General features: G+C 43.6%; 1 protein-coding gene across 1 annotated transcript in view; it reads right to left on the reverse strand.

The window, feature by feature from the left end:
- Nucleotides 1-16,566, reverse strand: part of Fbxo16 (F-box protein 16) — a 70,253-nt gene that overhangs the window by 41,242 nt on the left and 12,445 nt on the right. Inside the window, 8 exon segments of the mRNA XM_042054079.1 lie at nt 778-784; nt 5,008-5,106; nt 5,108-5,239; nt 9,579-9,628; nt 9,631-9,742; nt 11,388-11,434; nt 11,437-11,539; nt 11,541-11,597. Of these exon segments, the coding sequence (XP_041910013.1) occupies nt 778-784; nt 5,008-5,106; nt 5,108-5,239; nt 9,579-9,628; nt 9,631-9,742; nt 11,388-11,434; nt 11,437-11,539; nt 11,541-11,597 (607 nt within the window).

Below are 16,566 nucleotides of genomic sequence, written 5' to 3' on the forward strand. Positions count from 1 at the left end.
TTACTGACTGCTCCTGAAACTTGCTGTGTAGACCAGGTTGCCTCAAAACTCCAGCTGAAGCCGGGCGGTGGTGGCGCACGCCTTTTAATGCCAGCACTTGGAGGCAGAGGCAGGCGGATCTCTTGAGTTCGAAGCCAGCCTGGTCTACAAGAGCGAGTTCCAGGACAGGCTCCCAAAAGCTACAGAGAAACCCTGTCTCAAAAAAAAAAAAAAAAAAAAAAAAACAAAAAAAAAAAAAAAAAACCCAACCAACCAAACCAAAAAACAAAAAAACCTCTGGCTGATTATCCTGCCTCTGCCTCCTAAGCTTTGGGATCACCGGGCAAGCACCACCATATCCAGCTTTTTGAACTTTTAAAATGGAAGATGATACAAAAATTTGAAAACCTGGCATCAGTAGGTGGAATTCCCATATGAATCCCCTGGAAACAATATGGAGGCAGAGGAGCAAAAGCTAGACTCCCCCAAACATAACTTTATTTTGTATGCTTGATTTTGGAACCATCTAAATGTTCTCCAGAGCATAAGCTAAGATGAAAGAGAGGAAATAACAAAAGCAAAATGAAACAAGTTTGATCTTGTCTATGAAGCTGGAGCACTGCCACCCACAAAGCAGTTTTTCCTGTGCTTTTAATGCTTGAGATTTATCTCAATAGTCCTTTCTTTCTCTCCTGTCTCCCTTCCTTTCTTTCTTTCTAAGACAGGGTCTATTGTTGTCCCTGGTGGCCTGGAACGCACTATTTAGACCACACTGACTTCAAACTCACAGAGCTTTACTTTGTCCCTCGGCCTCCTGAGAGCTGGGAATAAAGATGTGCACCACCAAGCCCACCCTGTCTGAATATTCTTAGTAGGGCATCTGCCAAAGACTAAAAGCACACCAAACCAGAGCCGGGCGATGGTGGCGCATGCCTTTAATCTCAGCACTCGGGAGGCAGAGGCAGGCGGATCTCTGTGAGTTCGAGAACCAGCCTGGTCTACAAGAGCTAGTTCCAGGACAGGCTCCAAAGCCAAGAGAAACCCTGTCTCGAAAAACCAAAAAAAAAAAAAAAAAAAAAAAAAAAAAAAAAAAAAAAAAAAAAAAGCACAAACCAGGAAATCTGAAAGCTATTTTCAGTAATTACAGTAATCATATGTTAGTATTAGCATGTGTTTTGCTACCACACATGCTAGGGGAAGGTAGAGGCCATCAATCCGTGGCCCACAACAAAGTCCAAGCCTGTTGCCTGCTTGTTGCTCATAGACTTTGTATTAGAAAATTTTTGTGGGGGGAGGGATGTCTAGGCGAGTTTTCAGGCTATGCTATCAGGGCTGAGCAGTTGTGCCACGGAAGCTTATGTCCTACGGAGTCTAAAATAGTTCCCTGCTGCCCTTTCTTAGAATACGTTTGCCTGAAATAGTGGGTCTAGGTAATATGCTTCCATGGTTATCCAACAACAAGAAGGGAACAGAAACGAAGGGGCCGTGTCTTTAATAAATCTATTCTAGAGCTCCCGAATCTGACGATCAGTGTGGCCAGGGACGGAGGACAGGGGACATGAGAAGATGCATGTGGATTGGCGGCCACTCTAGAATGTGAGGAGCACAACAAATGGCCCAATTTCTACAACAAATTGCAAGGGTGGGAGTGACAAGGAGAGGAGGGAGAGCGATGGGGAGGAACAACAGAAGAGGAGAGCGCAACAGAAGGTTAACTTAAAATCCAGGGCAAGAATGGACTCATGGGTCAATACAATACATATTTAGACCATATCCGGAACCTTATGAAACAAAGCATTCATGAAAGTCAAACATCTGTGTACATTCGAGGAATGCTGAATGCTGATGATCCTTAACTGATTAAGGAACTATTTCTTGAGTAGATAAAGATGGTGTCAGGTTATGGTTTTTGCAAAGGGTTTTTACGTTTTAAGAATACAGATAGAAGGCCGGGCGGTTGTGGCGCACTCCTTTAATCCCAGCACTCGGGAGGCAGAGGCAGGCGGATCTCTGTGAGTTTCGAGACCAGCCTGGTCTACAAGAGCTAGTTCCAGGACAGGCTCCAAGGCTACGAGAAACCCTGTCTCAAAAACAAAAAAAAAAAAAAAAAAAAAAGAATACAGATAGAGTCAGGCATGCATATGCCTTTAATCCCAACACTGAGGAGGCAGAGGCAGGTGGATCTGTGAGTCTGAGGCCAGCCTGTTCTATGGAGTGATTTCCAGGACAGTCGGAGCTGTTGCACAGAGAAACCTTGTCTGTAAATACTAAAAACCAAACAAAGAAGAAAAAAAAAGAGAAGGGAGAGAGAGAGAGAGAGAGAGAGAGAGAGAGAGAGAGAGGAAGAAGAAAGAAAACAGAAGTATAGGTATGACATATAAAATAAGTCCTATATGGAATAATATAACATTATTTATTTTAAAAATTATTTAGGGTATGCAGACATGGTGATGGTAAGTGCTTGTGGTTCCAGCATTGGAAAGACTGAGGCAGGAGGACTGGGAATTTGAAACTAGCTTGGGCTTCATAGTAGACCCTGGCTTAATCATCAGCATCATCATATAGAAGAAGGGCAGAGTAGATAAGGAATTAATGACTCCAGATTGGCTATGGGTTAAAAACTGTTAACAACTGAAGATAGCCACAAAAGGTTAATTTTGATTATCTATCCATGTATCTATCCATGCATCTATGCATCTATCTATCAATATCTTTCATAAAAACTTTTTATTTAAAAAGAATGTGCCTGCCCAAATATTACTTGCCACTTCATTTTCAAGGCATCGCTCAAGTTTTTAACTGAGGAGTTTCAAATAGACAGAAGAACTAGGAGAATAGGGCATCGATCTCAGCCTTAAACAGATGTTGATGGCACTTGGCTGTGCTTGCTTCACTGCACCCTCCACACATATATAGCTGGGTTTTGTGGTGGTGGTGGCTTGATTAGTTGCAGAAATGACACCCCCCCCCAAGAACTTCAACACTCATCTCCTAAGATGAAGACTCTTGTCTACCCAGCCACACTAGCACCAATGTGTCATAGGAAAGAAACATTATTTAATATCATTTAGTACATGGTCCATATTCCGATGTCTGCTGTTGCAAGGATGTCTTTTGTTGTTTCTTTTTTTCCTCACTCTCTCCCTCCTGTCCTTCCTCCTTCCCTCTCTCCCTCCTATCCTCCTCCCTCCCTCTCTCCCATCTGCCCATTTAACTAGAGACCCCCTCGAGAGTCAAGCTGCATTTGGTTACTCTAGAACTTTCTCTCATCTCCTTTCCTCAGTACAGAGACTCTGTGTACAGGACTCTGTCCTGAAACTTGCTCTGTAGACCAGGCTGACCTCGAACTCACAGAGATTCTCCTGCCTCTGCCTCCTGAGTGCTGGGATTAAAGGCATGTGCCACCACACCTGGCTTTAATACAGATTTGTTTTTGAAGCCAGAATCTAAGACATCTCAGAGAATTTAACACATGCTTGCAGTCCTGTGTGTGTCCCCAGAAGAGCTACATACCGTGGACCCCGACGCCCAGCTGCATCCCCCATTCATTCTGTTTCAGGTGCAGGACTAGAAGGCACCTTCCAGACAATGTTTAATCCCAAACCTGGCTTAAATTGGCTTTGTCAATAGTGACATACCATCCATCTTGGCCACATGTAGGAAAATGAAGCCATCAGGTTACAATTTGAAGAAGAGCATCAATATACAGAAATTTCAAATGTACAGGAAAACCAGGCATTGTGGAACACACTTATAATTCCAGCACTCAGGGTTCTGCGGCAAGAGGAACACAGGTGCAAGGCAAGCCTGGCTACAAAAGGAGACTCTATCTCCACAAAGAAAAGGCAGGAAAGTTGAGAGATTAGCAGCATAGTGCTGAACCACACAGTCTCCATCTCATTTCAATAACTGGTCATATTTTACAACATATAACTTAACTTTCTACTTCATTATACTATACTTATTGGTCTGAGGGGTTTTTGTTTGTTTGTTTGCGTGATTTTAGGACAGGATATCTCTATGTAGCCCAGGCTAGCCATAATGTGCTATCTTCTTACCTCAGCTTCCTCAGTGCTAAGATTACAGGTGTATATCACTAATATCTCAACGCCGTTTTTCTCATTACTTAGCTCAGGCTGCCTCAAACTTGGTCTGATCTTTTTACAAGCCCATTCCTACTTAGCTTGGTAGGGAAAAGTGGCTGTCTTACTATCTCACGCTCTGCATGAGAGGGTGGCGTTCAAAGTTTGGCCTTTCCTCCTTTTTTTGCTTATTCACTGGTAAAGGAAGGAAGGCAGCATAAGAAGGAAAAAGAAAAAAATCTAGGATGAGCCACATAATGCTGGTTTGGAACTAATATTAAAATATTAAAACAAGACATCTAAGATTGGAGCAATGGTTTATCAATTAAGGGCTCTTCCTGCTTTTTCATAGGACCAGAGTTCAGTTCCCAGGATCCATACGGAATAGCACACAACCACTTGTGACTCCAGTTCACAGGCCTCTTCTGGTCTCCACAGGCCTCTTCTGGTCTCCACAGGCATCCCTCCCAACACACACACACACACACACACACGCACACGTACACGCACACGCACACACGTGCATACAACACATGCACACAAATACATGGTTAAATAAAATTTTAAATATTTAACAACAGGCTGGCTAGATGGCCCAGTGGGTAGCAGTCCTTGCTATACACACCTAATGATCTGAGTTTGATTCCCTGAACCCAGGGTGGAGGGAGAGAACTGACTTCTGGAAGTTGTCCTCTGACCGCCAGACACACGTGCCGTGGCGCGCGCACACAGTATTTAAACTAGTAAGTAGGTTGCACTGCTAAGTCATTACAGCTCTAAGAAGTAGACGGATGGAGGTGGAAAGGGCAAATAGTCCACATCGACCCACTGAAAAGCTTCTGTAGTTAACAGTGAGCTCTGGGATCACTTTTTCTTTCATCTACTCAAATGTCAATCAATTATTTTGAAAAAACAAACAGGGTGAGAGGGGCACGGAGCATCTCACCGTTGCCAGAGGTGTTCGGGGGTCACAGTTGTCTAGATAATTAAAGCGGATGATATCAGTGGGATGCTTATCCGACGATCGCCACGGCGGAAGCGCTTTTCTCCCCTGGGTTGTTCTTCTTTCTTAAGGAGGTGGAGGATCGCAAAGCGAATGAAGGGGACTGCTTTCCCTCAGGAGAGCTGCCGGGAATGGGCTGAACGTCGGCAATTATGAATTCATCCTTTGGAGGTGTCTAGAGGAAGAAAGTGAAGTGGTATTTCTACCCTCAGACCACCAGAATAACACCGCCACCAAGAACAACGAACACAAACATATTAACCACCCCCCTCCTCCCCCTTCTCATCTTCACTATGGTGATAATTAGGAGATGATAGTGGTGGTAAAGGTTACAAGGACCATAGCAGTCCCAGTCCCAGGAGTACTTGATGTGCATAGCAGTTCCTTTGCATTTTCTTATTCCATCGCTACAGTAATTTATTTATTATTTATGTATAGGGTCTTTTTTTTTTTTTTCCGAGACAGGGTTTCTCTGCAGCTTTAGATATGTATAGGGTCTTGTGTAGCCCAAGCTCACCTCAGACTCCCTACACAGCCCAATGTGGTCATGAACTCTTTTTTTAAAAAATAATTTATTATGATTTATTTAACTTTATTTCATGTGCATTGGTGTGAAGTTGTTAGATCCCCTGGAAAAGGAGTTACAGATAGTTGTGAGCTGCCATGTGGGTGCTGGGAATTGAACCTGGGTCCTCTGGAAGAGCAGTCAGTGCTCTTAACCGCTGAGCCATCTCTCCAGCCTGATCATGAACTCTTGATTCTCTGCCTCTGCCTCCTGAGCGTTGAGGTCACAGGTCTCTTACGCCAGGTTTGTATAGTGCTGGGGGCTGAATTTGGGACTTCCTGACCGACAGGCAAACACTTTATGAGACGAGCCGCGTCACCTGCCTTATTTGGTTTTCAAAGACAGTGTCCTCAGTCTGTGACCCAGGCTGGCTTTGAGGTCACTGTCATCCTTCTTCTCCAATCTCAGAAGCGCTGGGATTACAGGTGTGAGCACCACTCCCAACTCTCACAGTAATTTAAAGATAGCTCATCATCGATCCTATTTTACCGAGGCAGCGTCTGAAGCTGGAAGAAACTATTCAATCGACCCATAAGGGCATAAGGAGATTTCGATTTGATTCCAGAATTCAAATCCAAGTCTGTCGTACTTCAAGCCGTATGTCAAACCTTTTCATCCTATCCTGTACTTTCTACTACCCCATTACCTAGCCTGTCACACGGCAGTTAATATAGTCATAGAAGGGTACAACCCCCCCCACAGCGCTCTACCTTAATGAGCTAACAGACAGACACATTCAAATTGCACAGGGGTAGACTGTAGCTTGTGTCAGTTATCCAAAGCCAAGCCACTCCCTAGAATAATTCTATTTAATTTCCAAAATTAGAAGTGTGTCTTTTGTGTGCCTGGTTCCTAAAGTGTTTTCAATGCGGGTTTAGCCTAAGGGAAGTGGTACTGGTATGTTGAGAAGCCATTAAGAGCTCAATTTTTTGTTCATTAAGAGATTAAGGAGGCTTTGCTTCGTAAATCGACTTGATTCAATTGTGAGTGAAAAATCAAGAATTTCCCCAGTTGGGACTGGGGTGTAGCTCTCTGGTAGAGACTTTGCCAGGGTCTTATATTCATACCCAGCTTCACCATCAAAAATAACGAAGAAAGGAAGGAAGAAAGAAGGAAGGAAAGAAAGAAGGAAGGAAAGAGAGAGAAACAATCCCCCCTAGTTCCCCAAGCACAGCAAGTTCACTGTAGAGCCACTCCTTGTTTGTGGTTGTCATTTCTACTCTGAGATTATCCTTAGTAACTAAGTGTTTCGATGACAGTGTTTATTTGGGTATGTCATGGCTCCTAGGCTGAATCCTGTGGAAACCTGAGTAGGATCTTTGTATTCTTAGCACCTAGCACATAACAGCATCTGATAAATATTTACTCAGTTAATGAATGATTATGGCTTGTATCAGTTTGCCTTCTGCTGCTATGATAAACTCCACAGCCAGAAAAGCAACTTGGGGAGGAAAGGATTCATTTCATCTTACAGGTTCAAGTCCATCATTGAGGGAAATCAGGGAAAGATCTCAAAGCAGAAACCATGGACGAATGGTGCTTGCTGGCTTGCTTCCAGGCTCATCCTCAGTACCTTTCTTATATAATTTAGGATTAGCTGCCTAGGGTTAGCACCACCCATAGCGGGACTGGGCCCTCCCACATTAGCAATCAAGACAATGCTTCACAGGCATGGCAAAAGGTTAATCCTGGGCACGTCAAGTTGACAATTGAGATTAACCATCACTGTGGCCAACTAAGAAGGATATTTAAGGGGCTGGAGAGATTGGCTCAGAGGTTTAAGAGCATTGCCTGCTCTACCAAAGGTCCTGAAGTTCAATTCCCAGCAAGCACATGGTGGCTCACAACCATCTGTAATGAGGTCTGGTACCCTCTTCAGGCCTGCAGGCATACACACAGACAAAATATTGTATACATAATAAATAAATAAATAAATAAATAAGTAAGTAAATAGGAAGACATTTAATATTTGTGTAATTCTGTAGGCTGTACAGGCCTCATCTAGAGGGACATTTATTTTTATTAGCTTATTTAGAAATAAACCCTTGTCTTTTTGCTGGAGGTGTTCTACTTTTATCCCTTGTAAGTGTTGATATTGTCAATTTGACAGGATCTGGAGTCACTCAGGAGACAAACCTCCGGGCACACCTGCGAGGAAGTTTCTAGACTGGGTTAGTTGAAGTGAAAAGATCCACCCTAACTGGGGCAGCCATCATTCTGGGCACTGAGGTTCCCGACTGGATAGACAGGAGACGGTGACTGAGCACCAGCATCCAGCATCCAGCTCTTCGCATTATCTGACTGTGGATGCACGTGACCAGCTGCTATAGAAATTTAGCGGTGTGCTTGCTCTGCTTTGAGACACTATAATGAACAGCTGTTTTTAGAAGTCCTTTGACCCTGAAGAAATCTCTGTGGAAAATAGCGATTGTTTGCCGTGATTTGCAGAAGCTTTTTTCTGGAGGATCATTGCAGCCTCCGCGTGACTGTGGTACAAGATGCCTTGGCGCACCCGAGGCTTTGCGTTACCGTTGGCTGCAAACGTCACAGGAAAGGACTAAAGTCACGAGCACCCGTGATGCTCTCCTTTAGAGAGACGTACGGTTAGATCAGGGATCTTGGTGTGAGGAAATACTTTACCCAAAAACAACTTTGTGTGACAATCAAATCAGCCTTTGTACGGCTATTCCGGGTTCGGCTCATCAGAGGCTCGACCTTCCTGCTGCCACACAGGCCTGAAATTTCCACCTTGAGGGACCCCCTCTCTTCAACCGACCCACATGACACGGAACACCCTGACAAACCAACCACCTCAACATCCTTCAGTTATGACTTCCCGTCACTATAGACCGAGAGCCAAAAAGTAAGCCTTTCTTTCTGAGTTGCTTTGCCACAGCAGTGATAAAAGCAATTAATACAATAGTATTAGAAATAAAATAATATGGTATAATTAAAAAAACTTGGGAAGTATGTAAGTTTAAGTAATAGTAAAATACAGAAAAATCATTAATTCTGGAAAAGCACAATGCTTGGGTGTTCTAACAAACTGGCAATAATGAAACCCACGACAGGGACGTAAGCAAGTTTTGCTCCTAACATTTCAAATCTTTTGTGTTGGCAGTCGGGTTCACCAAAAGCCTGGGCCTGACCACATGCCAGGCAAGCTCTGGGCCTACTGCTGAGCTGTGTTCCCAGTCTGAATGTAGATTTTTCTTGGAATTCTGTCATGAATGAACGTTGAACCTTGTCAAACAACTTGTTTGCATATTTGTATTAAATGATCCATATCTCTTCTTTTTTTTTATTCTGTGACTATTCACATCAAATGAGCTTGTGTGTGGTGTGTGTGTGTGTGTGTGTGTGCACTCACATGTGTGTCTGTGAACACATGTGTGAACCATGATTATAAAGGACGGAGTTAAACCTTGGGTGTCAGCTAATAAATAAGCATTCATGTATTTTGGCACATTTCCCTAATGCTGAGGCAGGAGGCTCTTGCGATCAAAGCCAGCCTAGGCCACATAAGGAGACGCTGTCTCAAACAATGAGCTAGTTAGCCCACTGACCGGCCAACCAACAAACTTCAGCTCATCTAATAGAATCATAACAAATATGAATATGTAAATTCTAATGGCACATGCTGACAACTACTGAATATAATGCAGAATTCCCACATCAGAACTATCTGGCACATAAATCAGGGCAGGAGGGAATCAGAGAAGAGCACACTTCCCCAGCCCTGGGCCTGACCTCTGCAGGTAGCTGCAGTTGGAAGGCAGCAGGTGAAAGTTCTCTGTAACATGAATATCCTGAGAAGGTCTATGAAGCCTCAGACGAGACGTTCGGAGTCGCGGGTTATGTCCTTTGACCCATTCCCTTTCCTACATTCAAGCTGGATCTTTGACTCACAAGTTCTAGAATTTGCTACCGCTTTCTGTCTCAAACTTGCCTTGGGTTTGGTGACGTGAAGTTCTCTCACCATTTGAATGTAGTGCTTTTCCAGACGCCCTGCTCAAACGGCGTTGGGGAGAAGTTGATGTACCAGTTAAAGCGTAGGCACTTGAGCATCCAGAGCTGATCCAGCTCAGCCAGGCTCTTCCAGTACCAGCTCACCTGAAAAAAACAAAAGCAGCCTCCTCACGTTCACGGCCTCCTTTCCTCTAGTGCTGAGCTGCGTGAGGGAGCCCAGAGAACTGTCATTTGCCTCGGAGGCGCAGCTCGGTAATGAAACACTTCTGATTCTCCTGCGGTGTTCTGGAATTACAGGTATGCCCCACCACGCCTGCTCTACGGGTTATATTCTCAATTTAACTCCGGTTTTTTTTTTTTTTTTTTTTTTTTTTTTTTTTTTTTTTTTTTTTTTTTTTTTTTTTTTTTAGTATTTTTTAAACATTATTTTACTTTAAATGTAGCAGTAATTTGCCTGTGTGTATGTATAGGCATGCCAATCCAGAAGAGGAGTCAGGGCCCTGGAACTGGAATTATAGACAAGTTGTGAGCTACTGCCATGTGGGCGCGTGGGAACTGAACCTGGATCTTTCTGCAAGAGCAGCAATGCTCTTAACCGCTAAGCCATCTCTCCTGCCCCTTAATTTTCAGTTTCATACAGTAAAGAATACTTGTAAGAAATACTGGCTTCTTTTTTCCCCTAAGCCCTCTGAGGGTACACTGGCACATTCTGTTCTACCTATCTTTCTTTCTGCTTTATTTTGCTTTTGAGAAAGGGTTCACTCTGTAGCCCAGGATAGCCCTGAACTCACAACGGTTTCTTTCCCTGCTAGCTTTCCAAGTGCTGAGTTCACAGCTATGCAGCTTTGCTATCTGTCATTCTTGTTCTCTTAGTAGACATCCCCATAAAACGCTCTTTTTTGTGCTTTTCTATTTACAGGTGAGCTGCACTGCACAATCTGGGATGTTATTATAGCTGTGTACACAGGCACCCTGCACTGCACAGGCTAGGGCAGTGGTTCCCAACCTGTGGGTCGCGACCCCTTTGAGGGGTTGAACAACCCTTTTGCAGGGGTATATATAAGATATCCTGCATATCAGACATTTATTTACATTATGATTCATAACAGTGGCAAAATTACAGCTATGAAATATCAACAAAAGGGCTGGAGGGATGGCTCAGAGGTTAAGAGCACTAGCTGTTCTTCCAGGGGTCCTGAGTTCAATTCCCAGCAACCACATGGTGGCTCACAACCATCTCTGATGAGATCTGGTGTCCTCTTCTGGCATCTAAGCATACATGCAGACAGAACACGGTGTACATATAAAAAGATAAATAAGATTAAAAAAAAGAAATATCAACAAAAATAAATTTATGGTTGGGGGTCACCACAGCATGAGGAACTGTTTAAGGGGTCCACAATATTAGGAAGGTTGAGAACACCGGTCTAGGTTGTTATTGTAGCTGTGTGCTAGGTGGCAATGCCGTTTCTGTTAGGAACCATGTATATGAGTATAATTGCTAGCAGTTTCGTCATCTGACACTCCTGGTGCATTACACACACACACACACCACACACACACACACACGCACACGCGCACACGCACACACACACACACACACCCTCTAAGTCTACAGAGTTAAATATAAAAAAAACAAGGTCAACGGCCATTCATTCAAACTTTGCAGAGTAAATCCATCACTTTGTCTTATGCCCATGCATGTGAGGGTTCATCTTTAGGTTATTCCACCCTCAGAGTTTCTAAGGCTGTCCCCAACAAATGCCATGTGCCATCCCATTGTCTTTACCTGTGCACAACGGCAAAGGCTCCGGGGGTCCAAGAAGGAAAAGATAATAGACAGATAACACCCCTTGGCAGCTTGGTAGTAAAATCCAGGGCCTCCGCTGGAATTTTTTCCTGCAGCTTTCGACAGCAGAACTTCTGCTGGGCCAGAGAGCAAGCGCTCTAGAAGGCCTGTAAGGATTCTTCTCCTTTGAGAGTCTGTCCATTTGTCAAACTGAGGAAACAGAGTAAGAGAGTCCCATGCTTATTCTAGTCAATCGCGAGGAGAGACCAGCAGAGAAAGTGAGTTTAGTAAATGACTTGCTAGTGCATAGCATGCGTTTGTTGCTATACCAGTTTGGTAAATTCCACATTTCACCACGGACTTATCCTTTCTCGCATCTCCATGTACGTGACCAAACCACATGCACTGGACAGAATGCATCTGTCCCAGACCTTCATTCAGTGCATATGTAACAGTCAACTTGACACAATCTAGAACCACTTGAAGAGAGTCTCACTGAGGGGTTGTCTAGACCAGGTTGGCATTTGGGTATGTCCCTGAGACAGTGTCTCACTGAGGGATTGTCTAGATCAGGTTGGCATTGACCATATCCCTGGGGGAGTATATCAATGAGGAATTGTTTAGCTCAGGTTGGCTTTGGGTATATCCCTGGGGGAGTGCCTTGATCATGTTAATTGATGTGTGATGATCCAGCCTTGTAGGCCCATATTTTCTGCTTGGTGTGACAGCCAAGTTCTTGGGCCATAGTTGGTATCCAAAGCAATCCTCTAGACAGGCTGTCGCTACCAAACAAAGGGCTCAGGCTGTACTGCTCCTTCTCTTTTGCTATTATGTAGATTGCCCGGGAAGAGGTGTAAATTCCAAGCTAGTGAGTTGTGGCTGTGGCTGCAGTCCCGCTACTCCCCCCACCAAGAGAATATTAATGAGCTTCAACCTTGGTTTACCTTGGGGAATAAAAGGTGTTTGGAATAATAAATGCAAGGTGATCCTCAGGAATGAATGAAGCCTGGGACTCCTGATATTGCTGTGTGAACTGTGTCTCAATTTTTCCCCCCGCATCTCCACGCCAATCCAGAGAGGGAAAAGTAGTTTATGTTGGGGCGTCAGACCCCGACACAGCCTATAGTGGAAGGCACCATTCCCCTAGGCTAAGTGCTGAGAGAAAGCTGAGCATGTATGCACTTACCTTTCTCTGTTCTTGATGGTAGATGTGACTAGCTGTTTTAAATTACTGCACTGATGTCCCTGCTATGGTGGACGATAGCCAGAATGTGGACTAAGATGAACCCTTCCTCCCACAGATTGCTTTTTTGATGAGGTGTTTTGTCATAGCACACATGACATAACACTAGGAAACATAATAAATAAATGTGTGTATGAAGAGCAGAGAGAAATGAGTGATCCTCGATAGCTCTTAGCCAGCTTTCTCCTGTCCTGATACAGTTGAGAAAGCTCATGTTCAGGAGATGGTCTTACCTACAAGACAATGCCCACAGACATGCCCACAGGTCGTCTAGTTGAGATAGCTCTTCAGCTGAAATTCCCCTTCTCAAATGAGTCGAGGTTGTGCAAGCTGACAGTTAAAATTCTCCTTCACAGTATGTGTGTGAATTCATTTTTGTTGGGGTACAGATGTGAGAAATGCCCCCGTAGGATGTGCCCCTCCGGCCCCTGTATTCTTTTCCAACTTCAAAAGGAGCCTCTCTTTCAACAATTTAAAACACCTTGTGATGACTTCGGAACTTTGTAAAAGTCCCACTTCCTCTGCTTCCCTCCGAACACTGAGTCCGAGTTATTAGAAACTCTCCTGGATTACAGTTTTACCTCATGTAAAGTCTGTTTATACGTTCTGAGTTTGGGATTATTTGACAGGAGAGAATACTCAGTGTCTCACTCTCCATTTTCTGTTTGTAATATTCAAAATGTCTCATTTATACACTGTGGGTCATTATAGCTACATTGTAGGGATACTGTGAGGATTAATAATATCGTGAGGTTTACATATACGTATGTATGCATGTATATTGTGTGTGCATTGTATAGTGACACCTATTATTCTAAATGCCATTGAGATCTTAAAAACAATAAGTAAGTGGCTAAATCTACGTACAAGAGATAAATCTATGTGCAAGACACTTCAAAAGCATCAAGCTGTCATTTCGGTGCTTTGACATGAATCAGTCAAGGTAAGCTCCCAGATTTCCTTAGTGCCACATAAGAGAATGAACTCCACATTATAGTGTGAATTAAAATGAATATAAAAGGACATTAGGATCATAAAACCTATAAAGGAAAACACTGAAACACTCTCCCTGGAGATTAAAAAAGATAATTACATGGACTCTTCATTTGTTCGCTGATCCAGAAAGTCGCAGGATATTTACATTTGGCTCGGATAGGTGTTTTTGCCTCAGGGATTTTCCTTTCTAATTGTGTTGTTTTAGCTAATAGAAATGAATTTGCATTCCTTTGAAACCCTTACCAAGTCAGGTGGGGGTGGTGACTCAGATACTGAGCAGCAGGGGAAAAAAATCCCTTTGGTGTTCAGATGGTGTTAGAATAAACTAGGAAGTAGCTAATCCACGCAGAGTTCACTGGGCAGGAATTTAGCAACCTCCCTTATTTTTTGCATCAACTCTTCAGTAAAATACAAAGCAATAAAAGGAAAGGATGAGGATGTGAGGCTGGGAGCCATTAGAGTTCTCCTATTTCTACTGCCTGCCACACGTGTCGGGGTTCACTCCTGAAGGATGCAGTTCTGTGGGGTATTCTTTTTTTAAGTTTTTTAAAAATATTTATTTATTATGTATACAATATTCTGTCTGTGTGTACATCTGCAGGCCAGAAGAGGGGCACCAGACCTCATTACAGATGGTTGGGAGCCACTATGTGGTTGCTGGAATTGAACTCAGGACCTTTGGAAAGAGCAAGCAATGCTCTTAACCACTGAGCCATCTCTCCAGCCTCCCGGGTATTCTTAATAACTGTGAGCATGCTAATTTTAGAGTCGCTGTAGCTTGAGCTGTCGGAGTTCACCAATCTCACAATGAATGGCAAGGACAGTGAGGTGATTTGGGAGGCTTCCCTCGGCTTGTGGAGTGTGTGTGTGCGCGTGCATACGTGTGTGCGCGTGTGCATACGTGTGTGTGCGTGTGCATACATGTGTGTGTGTGTGCATGTGGCGTGTGTGTGACTGATGCTGGGAATCACCACTTATCACTGGAGACATCAAGGCAGGGTCCTCAGCCAGATCCAGCGCTCACAGGGTTATCTTGCTAGCCACCTGACTCTGGGGATCCTGGCTCTGCTTTCAAGACTAGACTTACAAAAGCAGAGACAACATCCATCTGGACTTTATCTGGATTCTGGGAACCCAAACTCCCTCCCATCCTCACACTTCTGAGGCAAGTACTTTAACCACTGAGCTATCTCCATAGCCCTACAAAGCATTTTTTTCTTAAAGAGAGGGTCTCCTCATTGTGTATCTCAGACTGTCCTTGAACTCACAATCCTGCCTCAGGCTCTGGGGGTGCTGGAATTACAGGCGTGTACCTGTAATTCCACAGTTGCAACTCTACATACAGGTTGGGTTCTTATTGTTATTTTGCTTGTTGCTATTCTAAATATTAAACAGAACCACTCTGGGACAAATTTCCCTGACCTCTCTCTCCCATTCCCGTCCCTATCTCCCCATTCCTCTATTTCCTGTCTTTGTCTCTAATTCCCTGCCCTATGTCCCACTGTGCAAATAAATCTCTCTTTGGTGCTGAGACTTTGGTCTTGGGGCTCCTGAGATAAAACCCATCCCTTACAATAACTGCTCCCCTCACATATACACACAATTAAAATAAAACTTTTAAAATTTGAAGACTTTGAAGGACTAAGAGATAGATAGCTCAGTGCCAAACAAGCAGGTTTGTCTTGCCAGATCTAAATTTAGACCCCCAATATCCATGTGGAAAGCTGGGTGTGGCCACACACTTCTGTAATCTCCAAGTTGGGGAGGTTGAGATGGAAATCTCTGGGGTTCATGGCCAGCCAGTCCAGTGGAATCTATGGGTTCCAGATTTAAAGAGATCCTGCCTTAAAAATTAAGGTGGAGGGACAGTAAGATGGCTCAGTGGTTAAAGGTCCATGGCATACAAGTCTGGTGACCAGAGTTTGATCTCAGAATCTATGTAAGAATGGAAAGAGAGAACAGATGCCACAAAGTTGTCCTATGACCTCCACACAAGCACTGCCACTTGTGCCCTTATACAGGCACCACACACACACGCACACACATGAAAATGAGAAATAAAGTGTACAACTGGACTGTGTTTAATATAGTTACAAGATCACAGAGCCATCACCACTACCTAATCTCAGCTCGTTTTATACCCCCCCCCCAATAAAAAAACAGAAATGGCACCCTGTTCTCCTGAGGGTCCTTACATTAACGTTCGCTGGTCATCCTTCTGCCTTTCAGAGACTCAGTAACCAAATACGTTAGTCTGGGAGGCATGAAGTCATTTGGATCCAATCTCATCCTCACCTGGGATGGTGGGTTGGGGCACTCACAGGCATCCACCATAATGCAATGGTTTCACCCATTTATTTTTCTAATTTGTAATTGGCTATCAGATTATTAAGAGATAAAAATGATTTGGATAAAAGAAATACATAAACATTTATGCATATAGGATGATCTTCTGGATGCTGTGAATATATATTCCTCTTATTGGTTAATAATAAAAGCGGTTTGACCAATAGTCAGGAAGGGATAAAATTAGGTGAACAATCAACTGAGAACTCAGATGAGGGGTAGAGTCAGGAGAGATGCCATCAGTGCCAAACAAGCAGACTTGTTGAAAATTAGATAGAAGCCTTGGCCCTATGGAAAATATAGAAAAATATGGGTTTAAATTAAATGTAAGAGTTTAGCTTCAATAAGCCTGAGCTACTGGTCAACATTAATAATTATATAAGCCTCTGAGTAATTATTTGGAAGTGGCTATGGACAGGGCAGGACAGAGAAACCTCTGTTTAACACACTTCATTCTATTTTAAACTGTTCTTTTTGAGGGTGAGTAGAAGATTGATTTATGAAAACAGGTCTCAGAAGCCCAGGCTGGCCTTGAACCTGGTACAATAGCCTTAGGTTGTCCTTGAATAGATTCTCCTACCTCTGCTTCCCCAA

This window comes from Arvicola amphibius, chromosome 13, assembly GCF_903992535.2.
Source record: "Arvicola amphibius chromosome 13, mArvAmp1.2, whole genome shotgun sequence".
Taxonomy (NCBI): Eukaryota; Metazoa; Chordata; class Mammalia; order Rodentia; family Cricetidae; genus Arvicola; species Arvicola amphibius.